Here is a 21,145-nt window from a genome sequence, read left to right on the forward strand (position 1 = left end):
TATACGCGGGTTATCACATGGCACTATTACGACATGGGGAAATACACTGTGCCGCCAGAGAATCGTGACTCCACCGTGTGGTCGCCCGCGTAGCATCCCCGCCGTCGTATCCACTGCCGACGTCCCAGTGGAGGTAAACTCATCATCAATGCTGCTTAAATATAACAAATCACTGGGCAGTAACCATGTCTCTTGTAGAGCAACTATATCAGACAGTTTACAGAGCAATTGAAGCTAGCAAATTTGTAGGTTGTACTATCTATTATTTTGATATATAGTGCCGTTATGGGAATTATGAGTATTCCCAGTCGAACTTTTTGTTTTAAAATGCACGAAGCGTCGAAAAATTATGCCTTTAGGCCACAGTTTCTCATCTAAAAATAATTGTTCTTTAGATTGCGCAACAAAGAACTTATAAGCATCATATTCACTTTTCCTTTTCATAGTAATCTTCTCTAGATTGACAGAAAAAAATTCACGTATAGTGTACACAGATATTGACTCGAATAAATGTGTTTGCATAACATAAATTGTTGTTGTTACATATTTATATGAACTATCGTTTATAAATACATTTATCGCAATGAAAATAAACGTTTTAATTACTTCTGTTTGTATAAACCCATGAACAAAGAGATACCGTGAGGTCAAAAAGCTGCTTTTGAGGGTTCTAATTGAAACTACTATTCAATAGGGATGATAGGAATTTATTAAAAAAAAAATACTATAGAGAGGTCATTTTTTTTTCGGACTACTCTAATGCTGTTGTTGGTTGTTGGGATCGATCGGAGGGGCGCCCGGTTGAATGCGCGATATTGTGTGTTTGAGGTCGTCGTTTTCGCCGGCGAGGACGGTGTCGTGTGTATGTGTGGTCGGGGTGGAACGGGTGGGCCCGTGGGAAGTTTACCTGCCGTTATGGGGTCGTCGGGGTCAATGAAAACGTGCCTCGGGCGATGTTGTCGCGTATGTCAGATATTACTCCTAGGGGAGAGGTCATTAAAATCAAAAACATCTTGATAGCGCCATTTACATTTACCTGTGGCGCCATCTAGTTTGCACGGAGTGAACTAATACTACTTGCATTTGTAACTAATAAATACTTAAATAACCAGAGGTTACCAAACTTTTATGTCGTAGATCCCTTGCCATATTTATCAGTTTTGGGTAGACCCTCTATTCTTACCTAGTATTGATTTTTTGTATATTTCTAACTGTAGTAAAGTTTAGTGTTAAAAACATAAAGTAAAAACAAAATGACCGCTGTTGTAGACCCCTTGCAGATTGTTATAGACCTCTGAGGGTCGATATACAACACTTTGGGAATTACTGGTATAAATACTAGTGGGTTGCTCTGCCTTTACTTGTATGAACTATAGCTTTGCGAGTGTTGTATATATTAACATATGATCTCCTCAGTTCAATTCAGACGGGGATCGATATTACGACGGCCTGAGCCGAGGTTCCAATCCCTAGCGGTGCCCTCACTAAAACGTATCCGTTAGGCGGGAGTTGTCCTTCCTTTAGAGTGGCATCTAGGATATAATGTTCAGGAATTTCAATAATTTTATCAAGTCTTCAAATACACTATTTTATAAATTATAACTTGGTTCTTAACTGTGATTTATAATGATCTTAGGAGGTGACATTTCGGTTATGTCAGATTTAAAACAGCCGCATCATAATCGGCATATTCGTTTGGTAAATATCACACCACACAGTGACATATTGACGTTAAAACTACTTTCGTTGGGGATTAAAAAAAACAAAATGTCTTGAATTTATAATTTTAATAAAAAAAACTATGTATTTTTTAAGATTAATAATTAATATGCATTTATTTGCACTTTACAGTTAGTAAGAAAAATTTTATAAATACAATAATAATATATGTATGATAGCCTTGTTGGCTCAGTGGTTTAGTACACCGCTTTACATCCGACGGTCGCGGGTTCGATTTGTATTTTAAACATTTGTATTCATGAGTATGATTGTTTGTATGTTTATAGTCTGGGTGTTTTACATGTATATTATATCAGTAGTCTAGTACCCATAACACAAGCTCTGCTTTCGTTGAACAATCTAGTGACGGTAGATGAAAAAACTGCAGTCACCTATGTACATTGACATCGCTGTTACTCCAGTCAGCTCGTGACCACGGCTAGTGCAACCTAGTCGAAACGAGAGAGGTAAATATCTTTATTTGCCATAAAATTATTCGTGTTAAGACCCGGTTAATAATATAAATAATGTATATTAAACACGAAAGTTTAAAAATAACAAGCTCTGCTTAACTTGGGACTAGATGGCGCTGTGTGAGTTGTATAAGTACATTATTATTTTTATTATAGAGAATATAATTTATCTTCCCTTCTTCTCCCTTCCTTGTACAATAGTTTTTATCACTTTCTTTCACACACTGTACCCTTTATTAAATCTTGTAACTTTGCCCTGAAATGAAATTAAAGAAAAACATTACTTTTTCACTATTAAAATACCGTCGATTAAATAGAAAAATGTAATTTTTCAAAATTATAATCTAGAATTGCCTACTTTTATATAAGTCAATTAAATTAACCACGCCGTCTTAATCATTATCTAAATACTTTTAAAATGATATATAATACTTCTGTGTAAATTTAAAACTTTTTTAAAATTTGTATGTCAATGGATTTTTGGCGGGAAAACTTTAAGAAGCACATACAAATATTTATTTTTATTTATTTATTAATTGACCCGCTCAACATCGCCTGCATCACACTTGCTTGACATTTAGCACTATATTTCGCCCAATTTACGTAATATCTATAAATTATAGCCTATGTGTTATTCCGATATATAAGCTATATTAATGTAAAGTTTCATCAAAATCCGTTCAGTAGTTATTGAATATTAATTTTAAGTTTTGGAATTAAAAACGCGAAAGTTTGTGAGTATGGATGTTTGTTATTCTTTCACGAAAAACTACTGAACGGATTTTGATGAAACTTTACAGTAATATAGCTTATGCATCAGAATAACATACAGGTTATATTTTTTATTGAAATTTATATATTGAAATGGGTGAAACCACGGGCAGAGTTAGTATGAAAATAAATTAAAAATAGTCTCTAAAGCAAGACGAAGCAATTTGATCCCCATTTGTATGGGACAGGGCCATCCCGATCTCTATTTGGATGGGACAGGGCCATCCCGATCTCTATTTGGATGGGACAGGGCCATCCCGATCCCCATTTGAATGGGACAGGGCTATCCCCAGTCCCGTTAGAGGATTTACCTGTGTATGAAATAGTTTTCTACGCTAGGATTCAGTTTGGAATATACAAATGTAGGTATTTGATTCACTAGGACCCATACATCATCGCCGGATACTTTGAGGTCTGAAAAAAAATGTAATCATTTGTCAAGATAATCAGATAAACATTGTCATCTGTTGCGGGTTATATACGATGTTGCATTCACACACTTCAACTTAAAAATGTAAAGTAATAATAAAATTATTTAAAAGAGCAACACGCAAGTTTCTTGATCGTTCTTCTTGTGATGAGACAGCTTTCGTAGATTAAAAAAATGTAATGACTATTCAAAAGTGCTTCAATGTAAGTTTATTTGAATAAATGATTTTGTATTCTATTCTATTCTGTTGTCGGTTGAGACGATGTAATACACATCGTCTCAACCGAAAGACAGGTGACAGACAGACTGACAATATGTACATAAAAATATTGATCTTATTATACTTACTAATATTATAAATGCGAAAGTAACTCTGTCTGTCTGTCTCGCTTTCACGCCAAAACTACTGAACCGATTTAAATGAAATTTGGTACACAAATAGTCTAGAACCTGAGGTTTAATCCGAAAAAGGTTTGTAAGGCGTTGAAAGGAGATGAAAGGTTATATGGAAGTATCGACAATTTACGCGGACGAAGTCGCGGGTATATCTAGTACTAAATAACTTTTTATTATTAACTAGCTGTACCCTCGACTTCGTCCGCGTGGAATTCAACTTTATGTTTCTAATATAAAAGATTTTTTCTAAAATAAAAGTAGCCTAAGTTACTCATTACATCAGCTACCTGCCAATAAAAGTCCCGTCAAAATCGGTTCAGCCATTTCAGAGCGTTAGCCGGAACAAACAGACACACAGACAAAAATTGTAAAAAATGTTATTTTGGTGTATGTACCGTATTTATATACATATTCATGTAAAAAAACTGTTATATCAATATTACAAACAGACACTCCAATTTTATGTATATGTATAGATTGTTTACCAGATATATATACAAGTTTTTCACGGTCCTGTGCTACGATGGCCACATTTTCAGGTTTCATTTCGGTGTCTACATTCCAACACAGAATGGCATCTTGTGCGACATTGGCGTACAGCATTGTTCTGGAGCCATAATGGTAGTCGTGAGACCCACTCTGTGTTAGAGGTCCTCTATTGCCGAGGGTCTGAAAAAAATTGTGACCAATCGTAGATTATATACTCATAAATAATTATACAGATATATGTATATATCTCGGTAGTCTAGTTGTTTAACATACTGTTATTTTTTGGGTCGACTGTCGAGTATGACCTTTGAAGTATGAAAGTGGCACCGGTGTCAGAGAGGTTGAAGAGTAATCGTATATCATGGTATGGACATGTAATGCGTAGGAATGAAGATAATATTTTAAGAAAGGTGTTACAAATGAATGTGGATGGTTATAAGGGCAGAGGAAGGCCGAAAAAGAGATGGATGGACTGTGTGAAAGATATGGTAAGAAAGGGAGTAAGTAACGAGATGACTGCGAACAGAGATGAATGGAAGCGAAAAACATATTACGATGACCACAAATAAATGGGATAAGGAAGAAGCAGATGATGATATCGAGTATGAACTTTCTTATGATTGTTAAATATTGTATTTAGTACTTAGGTAGTTTATTTTTATTAGGTTTGGTTAGGTACCTTACAGGTCAAAGCCAGGGTTCAAGCACTACACCATACCCCACCCTGGCTACGTCCATGTTGATAACTTACCATAACATTCCCATCAATACCACCACTTATAGACAACTCTTGAGTAGACACTAGAGGATGGTAATAAACGGTTCTTATGCCATTCGTATGCTGTTCAGATAGTGCTATATGTATGTGTAATATTATCCTACCTGTGATATTAGTAAGGAAATGATGTATTTAACAAAATATGTGTTTAATATTCATATCAGTTGTCTAGTACCCATAACACAAGCTCTGCTCAGCTTGGGACTAGATGGCGCTGTGTGAATTGTTCTCGGATATTATTATAGTCTATGTAGTAATTAAATTACCTGCCACACTGAAATTCAAAGCGTTATTGTCCTGGACAAAACTGCTATGATTTATCCTCCAGCTGTCTCTTTTCTCCCCTCCGATCGATCCCTCGTCCAATTCAAACGGGGATCGAAATTACGACGGCCTGAGCCTAGGTTCGAACCCCTAGCGGTGCCTTCAGACTAAAGTCGTATCCGTCAGGCAGGAGTTGGCCTTCAGCCGCTCCATAAGTTCTTTCGCGGGTTTGGAGTTCCATCTGCACTCGCCCCATAACGTCCGGTGAAGCTGTAAAGGCTGCGGCCAACAGCATTAGAGTAGTCCGAAAAAAAAGCTGTCTCTTTCTTTCATGGACACTATAAATTCTCATTTAAATCAAAATTACGTAAACACCTTTCCTTGAACTAGAGTAATTCCTTTTATCCCAAATTTCAATACTATTTAATCTTCCTCTACCTCTCCTCCTTCAGGAATCTGACTTTCATTGTTGATTTGTATATATATTGTATATATATGTATTGGTATGTATTTATATATATATATATATATATATATATATATTATTACGTTATGTAAGTATTATGTTAATCATAATGTACCGCCCACATGAATCTCTGTTTGCCCTATGGTTGACTGGGAGAAAATGCCTCTAGGTGTTAAGTCCGCCATGTGCACCTTTATTAATGTATCTGTGCATTAAAGTTTAATAAATAAATAAAATAAATATAACACCGTTCGTAGCTAAATCGTTGATGTAGGCATATGCGTCTTCACATGACTTTGGGTCTACATCCACTGTGATTGAGGTCAGTCCTGGAAACAACGTGTTTCTATATTTACCAGAACTTTACTTACCATAACTTTCCCATCAATATCACCACTTCTATTCTTCAAATGTTGGGTGTTTATAGAAAACTCTTGAGTAGACACTAGAGGATGGTAATAGGCAGTTCTTGTGCCATTCTTATGCTGTTCAGATAGTGCTATACTGAATATACCGTCCTTCCAATTGATAACATTACCTGTAATAAAAAACAATGGTTTTAGTGCGGGAATTGTCAATAATGGGGAATAGTACCCTCGTGGCTAACATTTACAATGTTAGGTCAACCTTTTTCCGGGCTACTCTAATGCTGTTGGCCGCAGCTGGCCTTTTCACCGGACGATAGGGGGCGAGTGCAGATGGCACTTCAAACTAAAGAAATGAATTATGGAGCGGCTGAAGGCCAACTCTCGCCTAACGGATGCGATGCCAGTCTGAGGGCATCGCTAGGGGTTCGAACTCGACGTAGGGCGTCGTAATTTTGATCCCCGTTTGAATTGGACGGGGGTTCGATCGGAGTGGGTCAACCTCCACGCTAAAACTCCTGGAAACCATCGTGGTTAATTCCGAGTGAAATCGTCACGATGGGTTAACTGGCCTAACTTCTTGCTCAGCCTATCATCCTCCACTGGTGCCTCGACGTAAACCGTATCATCCTCCACTGGTGCCTCGACGTAAACCGTTAGTACAGGCGGGTGCACCATTCCATTATTATTATAATTTACATGCAAACTTTCATCCCCTATTTTACCCTCTTAAGGTTAATTTTATTACAAAATTCGATTGTCATATTTATCCTTGATCAACAACCTAAAAATCAAGTTTTCAAGCTTCTCGCTTATAAATGACGATCCTTCCTTATAACCTTTCATTTCCCCAGTCGAACCTTTTTTTTTATCTATACATATAAATAAAATTGTATTGTCTGTTTGTAATATTGAAATAATAGATTTTTACTACATGCATATGAATATAAATACAGTACATACACCAAAATAACATTTTCTACAATTTTTGTCTGTATGTCTGTCTGGCTGTTTGTTCCGGCTAATCTCTGAAATGGCTGGACCGATTCTGACGGGATATTTTTGGCAGGTAGCTGATGTAATAAGCAGTACCTTGGGCTACATTTATTTTAGAAAAATAAAGTTAAATTCCGCGCGGACTTAAAAGATGACGATTCTTCCGTACAACCTTTCATGTCCCCTTACAACCCTATTTTTGCATTAATAAGTAGCCAGTGTCTACACCATCTATTTACCAAATTTTATCGGTTAAGTAGTTTTGGCGTGAAAGCGAGACAGACAGTCAGATAGACTAATTTTCTTTCGCATTTGTAATATTATCCTGTCTGTGATATTAGTAAGGATTAGTAAGGAAATTATGTATTTAATATTCATATCAGTTGTCTAGTACCCATAACACAAGCTCTGCTCAGCTTGAGACTAGATGGCGCTGTGTTAATTGTCCCCGGATATTATTATTAAACTAGCTTTTGCTCACGGCTTCGCTCGCATAATTTATCCCCTTAAGGGTGGAATTTATCAAAATCCTTTCTAAGGGGACGCCTACGTCATAGTATGCATGCAAAATCTCAGCCCGATCGGTTTAAAATTGACAAAGTTTCATACAAACTTTCATCCCCTATTTTATCCCCTTGGGGGTAGAATTAATCAAAATCCTTTCTTAGCGGATGCCTACGTCATAACATCTACCTGCATGCTAAATTTCAGCCCGATCCGTCCAGTGGTTTGGGCTGTGCGTTGATAGATCACTATGTCAGTCACCTTTGAGTTATATATATTTAGATATGTAGTAATTAAATTACCTGCCACACTGAAATTCAAAGCATTGCTGTCGTGAACAAAACTGCTATGATTTATCCTCCAGCTGTCTCTTTCTTTCATGGAGAACACTATAACACCGTTCGTAGCTAAATCGTTGATATAGGCATATGCGTCTTCACATGACTTTGGGTCTACATCCACTGTGATTGAGGTCAGTCCTGGAAACAACGTGTTTCTTTATTTGAATGACAGAAAAACTGACGGCCGATTTGATGGTAAACGGCAACTGTTGCCTATAACACACACACTGGTCATCAAAAAGAAAACGAATATTAAAAAAAAGTATAAAAATAAAAATTGTACATCAAGTATGGCCTTAGGTTAAGTTGTTTTTAATTTATTCTAGCCCTAAGAAGCTTCAACCCGGAAGAGATTGAGAGTGTGACCAGAAACGAGGCCCCAATCTTTACCCCGTGGGGTAGAGGTGAAGGTTGGGGCTCCTTTGCCCCGGCGTCAACTCCGGGGGCAACAACCCCCGAGTGGCTGGATAAGCCAAGATAAGATTAAGCCTATTACTTTGTGGATGATAATGGAATGGTGCACCCGCCTGCGCTAACGGTTTACCCTGGCGGGGCACCAGTGGAGGATGCTAAGATGACCATGAGGTCAGGTCAGTTAGCCCATCGTGACAATTTCACCAGGAATTTAACACGATGCTTTCCAGGGGCAACCGCGTGGAGGTCGACCTGACATGGTACATTGCTAGCAATGGGGTTATCAATCCACCATCATTACTAACAATCCCCGTCCCTCCAGATTAAGCCTATTAGGGCGGGGTACTTAAAAAAAGACTTACATTAATAAAATTATAATCATCATCATCATCATCATCGCAGCCCGGAAGACGTCCACTGCTGGACATAGGCCTCCCCCAAAGATCTCCACGACGATCGGTCCTGCGCTGCTCGCATCCAATGCCTTCCCGCGATCTTGACCAGATCGTCGGTCCACCTTGCTGGAGGCCTTCCCACGCTGCGTCTTCCGGTCCGTGGTCGCCACTCGAGGACTTTACTGCCCCAACGGCCATCTGTCCTACGAGCTATGTGCCCTGCCCATTGCCACTTCAAAGTCGCAATTCTTCTAAGAAGTTAACTAAAGAAGTTTACAAAAGAGGGCCAATCGCTCCATTTAAGGTATGGGTTCCAGGGAGTCATAGCGAGAGTGTTTTAAGGAATCAAATATCCTCACCGTTGCTTCTCAATACATTTATGAAAATATCATGTATGCCAGGAACAATATAGATAGTTTCAAAAGAGTTAGTGATTGCACCAATAAAAGCTTACGTAACAATAACAAACTGATTTTACCTAAATGTCGTTTGGCTAAAGTCAGGAATTCGTTTTATATGTTATGTTAGAAAATTAAAGTACCATTCCACACGAACGAAGTCGCGAGTACAGCTAGTTTTAAATATGTCTTTTACCATAAGCAACCGTAGTTTCTCTTCAAACTAAAAATAAAATAAAATATATATATATAGTCCTTAAGAAACTTGAGTCGTTAAAATGTTTTCTTACCTCCAGTGGTTCTTTCATTGACTAAGTCAGTTTCCTTCAAATTGTACCTCAGAATTTGTTTGTTGGTCTTCAAATCAAACACGATGACAGCCGGACGCTTCAACTGTTTTCTACCAACTGCAAAATATATATTATTGTTATATATACGCCTTGCTGTAACTGAGGTTCTTGATTAGAATAATATTGCGACTATAAATTGAGATGTAAGCTATCACACACACTTGTTCGTGGTCGTGATGGGCTCTTCAAAAATAGGTCCTATGTTTAGGTATGCGCAATGGAGAGTTAATATCATTATTATGTATGTATATTATTTCTCAGCTATAGCTGGTTTTGTAGAAACAAGGACGGGTTTTTTTTTTTACAAAGTTATTTGTTCTCATATTTTAATTTAATTTATTCAGTAGGAATGTTAGGATTTGGACTTGGAGTGAATAGGTAGAAAGGACAAAAAGGAGCTCACCGGTGAATTCTTTCTTCGACTTCTCCCGATGATTCTCGGCGCTGGTTCTCTTTTCTATTCACCAAGACTAATATTTTTATAATGTTTTTCTTAAAACTTCTTGATTAACAAACACAACACATTACGGATTTATTCACACTTTATGCGTTTATTATATAATAGTTTTGTACAGGCGGATAGCGAATTGAGCAGCGTTAGCGATGGCGGCCGGCGGTGAACTTGAACTTGAACTAACTGGGCGGAAGTCGTCTTTCTATTTCTTCTTGTCCTTTGACATGTTGCATGGTTTCAGGAAGTAGGACAAGGAAGGACATACATGGGATGAGTATGCGTGAGTGAGACAGATATGCAAATTAAAACGCGCGCTTGTTTCTATTATATTGGTAGTTAAAAATGAATGAACGAGATGCGCGGCTGCGTGTGAGTGAAATAGAGTATTGGTCGAACTATCGCTGCGTAAGGAAAGTATAGGTAAAAATGAAATAATGTTACGTTTCGGCGTAAACAACTTCCCTGGCCTAGAGGTTTTCCTCTAAACAAAGTAAGTTAATTGAATGCGGTAATTAAGTAAAATTAAAATAAAATAAGCGAACGATAAAAAAAAAAAAAAATGCATGCGTATAAGAAAATTAATTGTATTACTGGAGAGGCAAGGGGCAAATCCTAACTACAGGTCGAATATAAGTTCCTGACAAAGTTTTAACGCGCACAGTACGAACGATATTATCTTTACCAGGATAAAGTTCATCAATAACACCCAGAGCCCAGCATAGTGGATGCGTATTATTATCTTTAATTATGACAACCATACCCCGATGAACAGGTGTAGATGGTGTATTCCACTTTTGTCTTTGCTGAAGGGAAGTGAGGTACTCTTGACTCCACCTCCGCCAGAAAGACTGCGTTATTTTATTCAGTAATTGATAGCGAGTAAGGCGATTATCAGCGTATTCAACATAATCCTCGGCGGGTAAAAATTTTAAGGGCGTGACGTTTAAAAAATGGTTAGGAGTAAGTGCGGCTAAATCAGACGGATCAGAACTCAACACACAAAGCGGTCTACTATTTAGTAATCCTTCTATCTGCACTAATACGGTATTGAACTCCTCGTAGGTGAGTATATGTGTACCTATTACTTTATTCAAATGTGTTTTTACACAACGGACATTAATTTCACACAAACCATTAAAATGCGGACCATATGGCGGACTATGTTTGAACTGAATACGTTGTTGTGAAAGTTGATCACCTATGTAATTTATATGAGCTTTAGAATGCAAAAGAGTGTAAATATTATCTAATTTACGCTTAGCGCCAATGAAATTGGTACCACCGTCACTATATATCATTGCGACAGGGCCTCTGCGTGATATAAAACGTTTAAACGCTGCTAAAAATAGATCTGAACTTAAGTCTGTGACCAATTCTAAATGTAATGCCTTTGTCGTTAAACAAACGAACAAACAGATATACGCCTTTTGACTTTTAATACCTCTGCGGCGTATATGCGTAATAAAAAATGGACCTGCGTAGTCCACTGCTGTGTGAACGAAAGCTTTCACCTCAGAAATGCGAAAAGCGGGAAGATCACCCATGGGGGGATAATTATTTTTAGGATTTATCTTAAAACATATATTACAGGCATGAACTCTCTGACGAATTAGATTGCGAGCGGATAATATCCAAAATTTTTGTCTAATTAAAGCGAGTAACAAAGCGGGACCAGTGTGTAAATTAGAGATGTGAAAATAATCAACAATAAGTTGAGTTAAGCGATCCTTATAAGGGAGGAGAATGGGGTATTTTTGATCACAATTAAGCTGTGATTGAGATAGCCTACCTCCAACTCTAAGTATGTTATTGTCATCAATGAAGGGATTTAATTTTCTAAGCGGTTTGTTATTACAAATATTATGTTTTTTAAGAGATAAAATATCTTGAGAAAAATGTTTATTTTGAATGAAGCGTATAATATATAATTCCGCGGTATCTAAATCTGTTCTATTTATAGTGCCTCGGATGCATAAATGTTTCGTAAAACGTAATATATAAACAGTTGTACGTAAAAGTTTCGAATAACTCGAATAGCGGTCAATGATAATTTGCATAGGATTATTATTTTCATTATTAATTATATTTGCTTTTAATGAAGTGGTTTTAGTCTCCGGTATACTTTCGTCAGAACATGAATTTAATTTAAATTGAGTTATAGGCCAGTCCTTTAGTGGCAGAGAAATCAAGGAAGGGCACAAAACCAGATTTTATTATTAAATAATTCCTTCGGCGTTACAGGGCGTGATATTATATCTGCGGGATTTTCTTTACCGTCGATGTGAAACCAATGGGAAGCGGCAATTTTTGAATTAATTTCAGTTATTCTATTCGCTACAAATGTATGAAACTTATAGGCGGGAGAATGAATCCATGTGAGTGTTACGGTTGCGTCTGAAAATGCGAATATCTTGTCTATATGACAGCGTTTAGATAGTACCTCATGAACTGCGGAGAGGAGATTAGCGAGTAATAAGGCGGCGCAAAGTTCAAGGCGTGCGAGAGATATCTTTTTTAATGGAGCAACGCGAGACTTAGAAGAAAGTAGATGGACAACACCGTCAGAGTGGACATCATTACTCACTCTGATATAAACAACGGCGCCATAACAGGACTCACTAGCGTCTGCGAATCCGATAAGAGTTACATGTGAGTTGCGTGTTATACCTACATGACGAGGAATTTCAATCTGTTCCAAAAATAGAAGTTCAGATTGAAACTTCAACCATTTATTAGATATGGAGGATGGGGTAGGTGCATCCCAGTCCAGATTGTTCATCCAACATTCCTGAACTAGAAGCTTTAAAAACGCGGTAATCGGGCCTAGCAATCCTAGTGGATCGAATAAACGTGCGGTTACAGAGAGAATAGTGCGTTTGGTACATTGTGATGAATCTGTACTTATTTTATATTTAAAATTATCCTCTTTAGGATTCCATTGCATACCTATAATTTTTGTATTTGCGTTTGAGTCACAGTCAAATGTTACAAATTGCGGATTTTTATGCGAATTGTCTACTTTAGTCATAAATTCCTTACAGTTGGACACCCATTTTACTAATTTAAATCCACCCGAAGAAAACATATTAATCATCTCTTGATATGTTTTTTCGGCTGCATCTAGACCATCTAATGACGATACATAATCATCCATATACATGTGATTATCAGCCTCGTGGGCGGCGGGAGGATATTCAGTCCGACTATCTGAAGCCAGTTGTCTCACAACCCTCATCGCGAGAAAGGGAGAACTAGAGACTCCGAATGAGACTCTGTTAAATTGATAAGTTTGTATATTAGTTTCTGTATTGAATCTAAAAAGTATGCGTTGAAATGGTTGATGATCAAACGTGAGTTTAATACAGAAATACATTCGTTCTATGTCAGCCGTTACACCAATAGCAAACATGCGTAAATTCATCAACAAATCAAAAATATTAGTTTGTAAATTACAACCTGTATAAAGTATGTCGTTCAGTGATAATCCGGACGTGGTCTTACAACCAGCGTTGAGGACTATGCGTGTTTTTGATGTCTGTTTATCAGGGCGATAAACAGCTCTGTGCGGAATGTAATAATGTTCAGAGTCGTATGTAGGATTTTTTACTATACTTAAATACCCTTTATCAATATAATCTTGAATTGTGGAGTTATAATCTTTACGTAGATCGGGCTGTGAATCTAATTTCTTTTCCAATTGTAAATACTGACGTTTTGCAATAGCGTATGAATTTCCTAATTTCGAAGGCGGTAATTTAAATGGTAAGTGAACGGTATATTGACCTTTATTATCTCGAGAATAAGTCGATTTAAAATTGTTTTCACAAATCTCGTCGTCTTTACTCATATGCGTTTTAGAGGGAACACTTTCTAACTCCCAGAAGCGTTGTGTAAGAGTATCAAGCGGAAGCGGGTCGGATTGACAGAAAAATAATTTGTCATTATTTGAAAGCGTACTATTCTGAGAAGGAGAGTCGCAGTCAGCCTTTCCCATGACTATATAACCGAGTGTAGTCTCTAAACCAATAACTGATGAAGTAGGTGATGTCACTTTATCACTACCAAGCAGTATAGGGAACAACTCATTGCCCACAAGACAGTCAACACTGCCAGGTGAGTAGAAATCATCATCAGCGAGCGGTAAAGATTGCAAGTGTTCTAATTGCGATACATCGACGCGAACATTAGGTAAATAATCAGTTATAACGTCTATGACTCGTGCAGTTATTGTATACGAACAGCGGGCGTCGTAGCGTGAGTGAATTTTAAACGTTGTGTACCCATAAGACGTACTCTCTGTTTTTCCTATTCCCCTATTGGTAGAATTAGACGGTGTAATATTTAAGTTTAATCGATTACAACATGTTTTGGTAATAAAATTACTCATAGAACCCGAATCAAGAAATAAACGTACATTCGAACGCTTATTCTGATTGTATACGTGAACAGCAGCGGTAGGTAAAAGAATAGTCGTATTGTTTAACTTATTCTGCGCGGGAGTAGTTACCGACAGCGTTATATTATTTGAATTCCCACTCGTAGCCTGTGCGTTCGACGGAGTACTACGAGGGGCGGGCGTAGCCGATTGTACTGTAGCGACGCGGCTTTGGTCGGGTTGCGGGGTGGGACGCGCTGTGTCATAGCGTGAACGTATGTTGGAATCTATATGCAAAAGCGAGTGGTGTTTATAACCACATGTATAACACCGATTTATAGATTTACAGGCGTTTATATTATGAAAACCTAAGCAATTAGCACATAAATTATTTTTCTTAATAATATTAATGCGGTCGTGTACGGATTGATTAATAAAATAATCACATTTAAATAAAGCGTGAGGATAGGGCGAATTACAAAATGCGCATGAGAGTTGACGCGGCTGTATGCGAGCGAGTTCGAACGAGGGTGCGTTGACCTTTGGCCTATATATCTGTTGCGGTGGTGCGTTATAAGGTGATGCGTCCGTGTTTACAAGAAATGCGTTAGTGTGCGTTACTTTTTTATTATCTGACGAATAATTTGATTTATTCTGATTTGGCGATTTATAATTAGTAGAATTTGAGTGAGAATTGCGTAATGTTTGTATTTTACACTGTTCTTTTACAAATTGCGTTAAATCTGAAAAGTTAGGTATATTTTTATCCTTATAAGTTTGTTCGAATAAGTTTACAATATTTTTATCGAGTTTAGTAAGAGCGATATGTAAAAACAGATAGTCAGATAGATTGTCTATTTTCAACTGCCTAAGCGCAGATTCAGCTGAACAGAACTGCTCAATAAAAGTATCCAGAGTTTGATTACTTTTAAATTGTAACATCTGATCGACGTATTGTGATGCTTGTATGCGTACATCCTGATATTTTTCTACTAATGCGTTCCATAATAGCGAGTAATTATCGGCGGTGGGTTGAATACCTGAACAGACATTAAGAGCTTTACCAGCCAAACAACCAATCAAGTACTGAACTTTTTCGGCGTCATGTAAATTTTTATTATCGTGAATTAATGTTTTAAAGTTTTCGTAGAAGCTAATCCACTTACTCGGATTCGAACCGTCGTACTTTAAAAGGTTTAGAGGGGGCAACTTTCGACTTAATAAATCTAATTCTTTATTATCCTGTTTAAGATTTTTTATAGAATTTTCCACTTGTTTAATATGACAATATAACTCATCGAATGACGAAAGCGGCGTGTAGTTCGGTATTGCCGTCTTGTCTATAATTAAGCGAGCCTCCAGTAACGAATCTAAAGTTTCTATAAAATCTGAACGAAGCTTGTCTAACGAATAAACGCGAGTTAAAAATTGCAACTTATAATTCTCATTGGAAACCTTTAGACTGAGATCATAAATATGTTGAATGATGCTAAACAAAGAATTTTTCTTTGCTTCAAGGAGCGTTACGTGGTGATCCTCATCTTTACTAATACTTGCAACTGCGTCTTTAAATTTCGACATTGTTAAAGTAATTAAAGTGATAAATAAGTATTATAGATAGGAGTAAAATTGCGAATTAAATATTATAAAAAAAAGGCGTGCGGCGCGTGGGTGCGAAACAAAATGGCGATCTTGTGAATTGCGCAATAGAAAAATTGACCGTTATAAGTTAAATGCGGTTGCGTTATAAATGACTTGAAAATAAAGTAAATAGCGATAATGAATGAATGATGAAGTAGATAGAAAGGGAATCGGGACGAAGGACCAGGACTTGGAGTGAATAGGTAGAAAGGACAAAAGGAGCTCACCGGTGAATTCTTTCTTCGACTTCTCCCGATGATTCTCGGCGCTGGTTCTCTTTTCTATTCACCAAGACTAATATTTTTATAATGTTTTTCTTAAAACTTCTTGATTAACAAACACAACACATTACGGATTTATTCACACTTTATGCGTTTATTATATAATAGTTTTGTACAGGCGGATAGCGAATTGAGCAGCGTTAGCGATGGCGGCCGGCGGTGAACTTGAACTTGAACTAACTGGGCGGAAGTCGTCTTTCTATTTCTTCTTGTCCTTTGACATGTTGCATGGTTTCAGGAAGTAGGACAAGGAAGGACATACATGGGATGAGTATGCGTGAGTGAGACAGATATGCAAATTAAAACGCGCGCTTGTTTCTATTATATTGGTAGTTAAAAATGAATGAACGAGATGCGCGGCTGCGTGTGAGTGAAATAGAGTATTGGTCGAACTATCGCTGCGTAAGGAAAGTATAGGTAAAAATGAAATAATGTTACGTTTCGGCGTAAACAGGACTATTTAAAACATTTCTAACTATAGAGCATGTATCTAATTGAAATAGAAATAGAAATAATCTTTATTGAATAGTATATGTTCAAAATCTACCCTGTATCATCGTAAGCACAGATTATTATATTAGAGTCCGTTAGTTTTCTGTTCCCGCGCTTTCACTTCCCCTCCCTTACCTAGTACTGAACTGACCGTACAGCGGCCTTGACGCGCGCGCGCCTTTGTTGTGAATTAAAATAAATTAGAACTGTGTTAAACCTACTGTGAAACCTATTGTGAAACTGGAAAGCTAGCGAAGATATCTTCGAGATCCTGAAGCCCAAGAAATCCGCAGAACCATACAGGTACGTGACAGACGCTTCCCTATATATATACATAGTACTTTCCCTAACATTTTGGTAGCAGAGAGTAAATTCCCTAACAGTATATGTTATTCTGATGTATAAGCTATATTACTGTAGCTTCATTAATATCCGTTCAGTAGTTTTAGCGTGAAAGAGTAACAAACATCCATCCATACTCACAAACTTTCGCGTTTATAATATTAATAATATTATTATTACATTATTATTAGAAGAAATACAGGAAGCCCGTGGAAATAAAAGAAATAGATAATAAAAAATATTCAAATAAACTTAATATAAGCACTTTTGAATAGTCAAGTTTTTTTATTCTACCGCTCATTCGGAATGCAGACTCATCACAAGAATGAGCAAGAAACTTGTGTGTTGCTCTGTTAATATAATACTGTAGATTTCTGGAGTTCAATGAAGATTGTTTTATTAAGGTGCAGTTTATTGAATGAGTTGTGTAGAGAATTTGGGAGAACGCCAGTAGAAGATAATATAATCGGAATTGTATCGGCATTCTTTTGGTGCCACATATCTTTTATTTCTTCGGAAAGAGGTAAGTATTTTTGAATCTTCTCGTTATGTTTCTGTTTTAGGCTTTCGGTGTTTGGTATCGAGATTTCTAAAAGGTGAGTTGTGTTTTCTTGCTTAAAGGTAAGTGTTATATCAGGTCTATTACATGTTATTGTTCTATCGGTGATAATATCTCGGTTCCAATAATGCTTAGTATTTTCAATTTAGAGTGCTGCAGAAGTGTATTTGTAATATTATATTTATTTATTTATTTTAGGTAATCAACAGCTTATACAATTTACAGATAATATATAGTATTACTTAGTTAGTAAAGCCAATAACAGATACCAAATTAATATACTATATTATATAATATAATAACTGGCCACTGTCCCTTAAACAAAAGCTCACGTAATCCTGGAGTGCTTCGGTATAAAATTACGAAATAATCATACCTGGTACTTCTAGAAGGCCAGTATCAACTACCCACAATCTACCACAGGCGTCAACTCTTGGACGGTAGGTGGAGACGAGGATCTCACTCCATCTTGGACTGGGGTACGGCTTCAGGATGGGCGAAGATGGTCCCCCTAGTTCTACGTAATTCAAAGTTGATGGTATTCCTGGAAATTAATTTCATTTTAAATCATAAGAAAGAGGTTTTTTGACGCTTTATTTCCGTTGGTCGCGAGTTCGATTCCTCTTAATTGCATACATTAGTATTCATTATTTATATCAGTCTGGGTGTTTTCTATATATTATGTATGTATTTACATATAGAAATACATACATATATATGTTTAGAATTAGTATATATTTAAATATATGCGTATATATCGGCGCTGGCATGATTCGGGAATTGTAGGTACAGCCATGACTTACAACAGTCTTACATGACTTTGTAAGTCATGTCTGCTTAGTAATAATAATAATAGTTAATTAAAAGAGCAACACACAAGTTTCTTGCTCATTCTTCTTGTGATGTATCTGCGTTCCGAATGAGTGGTAGAATCACAAATACAGTAACTATTCAAACGTGCTTACATTAAGTTTGTTTCATTATAATAACCTACGAGTTAAACAATTGAGATATTCTCGACCATGTTGGTCGAGAATAACGCAAGTGACGTCAGAGTAATTAACATAACTATATCTAAAAACCTACGTGACTGCTTCTGCTACGACATTTATAATTTAAAAAAAATAATAATATCCCTGAGCAATTCACATAGCGCCATCTAGTCCCAAGCAGAGCTTCTGTTATGGACACTAGATAACAGATATAAATACTTAAATACAATCATATCAAGATTACAAATGTGTGTATCGGGGGGGAAAGGGGATTGATGATCTTATTGTAACAATGTACCATGTCAGGTTGACATCCACTCAGTTCAACTTGAAAACCGTCGTGATAAATTCTTGGTGTTTTTGTCACGATGTGCTAACAGACCTGACCTCATGTTCATCCTATCATCCTCCACTGGTGCCAGTGTAAACCATTAGCGCAGACGGCTGCATCATTCCATTGTCATTAACTTCAATAACTGTGACAATAAGTGAGAAAGAAAATTCACGACTATTTGAAGTGCTGACGGCTATCCAGACCCTCTACAAAGAAAGTTTTAAAATACCATATCGCCTCTTGGGTACAGTAACGAAGACTCTGTCTCCATAAACTTCAAAGCCGATGGGTACATTGTTGTACTGCAGGAAGAACTTCTCAGAGTCATGCAACTCTTGCACGAAGTATATGCTGGAGTTGCTTCTTTCATACTCCGTGTCATTTAGATCTGTTAGAAAGAAAATGTAAGGTACGGCCACAGATTACACTATTTCCTTTCTACAATTACAATAGTATACACACTTATTTTTATAATCTACTCATTCGGAAACCTGTCATCATAAGAACGAGCGAGAAACTTGTGTTTTGGTCTTTTAAAGGATACTTGTAACTTTACATTTTTAAGTCGAAACGTGTGATTATAAACTACCAACTAGCACTAATTTATTTGGGTCAAATAAGATTAAATCAGTCGTAGTGTTTAGAGTAGACCAGTCCAAGGAAATCTGAAGAGGCTGGAACAGGATCGTTTTGTACTAAATATCTTTATCTTGTGAAAGAGCGTGTTGTTTTTAAACGATCACTGATTACACAATTTTTGACAAAATTCCAATAGCATATATTGGTGGCCTCTCTATTATACGTAATATGAATTTAAAAATTTATCTGTAATTTAAAAAGAATAAATTGAGTTTGTTGTCAGTACTTCTTAGATTGAAATCATTCCGAACTGACGGTAGATTTGCCATATCATAACAGTCTGTAATAGACCTATATAGTCTGTAATAGATTCATATATATGTTTACTAACGGGTAGAACCGTGGGCACACCACGGTTCTACCCGCGTGAAATATTATGCTAATGTATAAGTTATAACTATATTACTGTAAAGATTCGTCAAAATCAGTTCAGTAGTTTTTGCGTTTATAATATTAAATAATAGTATAAGTATGTAATATTATGTTATCTGTGGTATAAGGAAGAAGAATATAAAAATAAATTAATACTCACATAAAACTCCTTTAAAATCATAACTAATTTGTTTCCAACTGAATACGGTATTAATTTTATCATTATTAATAGCAAATGTAGTTGAGGAAGTCAATAAAAGGACAAACAGACATCCATTCATGTTGAAAGCAAACGACATACAAAACAGGTTATTAAAATTATGTATATAGATTTTCTGACCGCAGTCTGTTGGTGTCCTACGTAAGCGATAATGCGCTATCAAGGATATGCGAAGCGATATGTGCAGTGGTACCTAGATATACGAGTTTATTTAACGTATCTGAAAGCAATTTTCCCCATTTAAATTAATAAGATTATTTTTATGGATGATAATGGAATGGTGCTCCCGCCTGCGCTAACGGGGCACTTGTGGAGAATGATAAGATGAGGTCAGGTATGGACATGTAATGTGTAGGAACGAGGATAATATGTTAAGAAAGGTGTTACATATGAATGTGGATGGTTATAAGGGCAGAGGAAGGCCGAAAAAGAGATGGATGGGCTGTGTTAAAGATGATATGGTAAGAAAGGAAGTAAATAACGAGATGACTGTGAACAGGGATGAATGGAAGCGAAAAACATATTACGACGACCACAAATAAATGGGATAAGGAAGAAGCACCAGATGATGATAAGATGAGGTCAGGTCAAATAGCCCTACGTTCACAAGTTCACCAGGAATTTATCGTGATGATTTCCAGGGGGAACCGCGTGGAAGACAACCTGACATGGTACATTGCTAGTAATGAGGCTATGAGGCCTCATTACAATCCCCTTTCCCCACAAGTTGAAGATTAAAACGATTGATAAAATCGTTCCAGTTCCCAAAACACCTCAGTTCTTCTTGCTGTTGCTGATCAGTTCTGTAGCTGGCGTTATACACGTTATCAATTTATGTTTAAGCACAGTCAGCGTCGTCTTTCACCTATTAGAGGCCTTGGGCACATTAGGATAA

At 36.9% G+C, this 21,145-nt stretch overlaps 1 protein-coding gene across 1 annotated transcript; it reads right to left on the bottom strand.

Annotated features, from left to right (window-relative positions):
* Nucleotides 1-2,380: 2,380 nt before the first annotated feature.
* Nucleotides 2,381-20,329, bottom strand: LOC131849026 (L-dopachrome tautomerase yellow-f2-like). The gene is made up of 9 exons (XM_059199006.1): nucleotides 20,191-20,329; nucleotides 19,249-19,407; nucleotides 18,070-18,237; nucleotides 9,490-9,606; nucleotides 7,954-8,130; nucleotides 6,158-6,324; nucleotides 4,275-4,458; nucleotides 3,275-3,377; nucleotides 2,381-2,448 (listed from the first exon to the last, which is right to left on the bottom strand). The coding sequence occupies exons 1-9, from the start codon at nucleotides 20,327-20,329 to the stop codon at nucleotides 2,400-2,402; spliced, it is 1,263 nt and encodes a 420-aa protein (XP_059054989.1). The 3' UTR covers nucleotides 2,381-2,399.
* Between the last annotated feature and the right edge of the window lie 816 nt (nucleotides 20,330-21,145).

The sequence above is a fragment of the Achroia grisella genome, unplaced genomic scaffold (genome assembly GCF_030625045.1).
Source record: "Achroia grisella isolate CSIRO2021 unplaced genomic scaffold, CSIRO_AGI_Agris_v1 utg628, whole genome shotgun sequence".
Lineage (NCBI taxonomy): Eukaryota > Metazoa > Arthropoda > Insecta > Lepidoptera > Pyralidae > Achroia > Achroia grisella.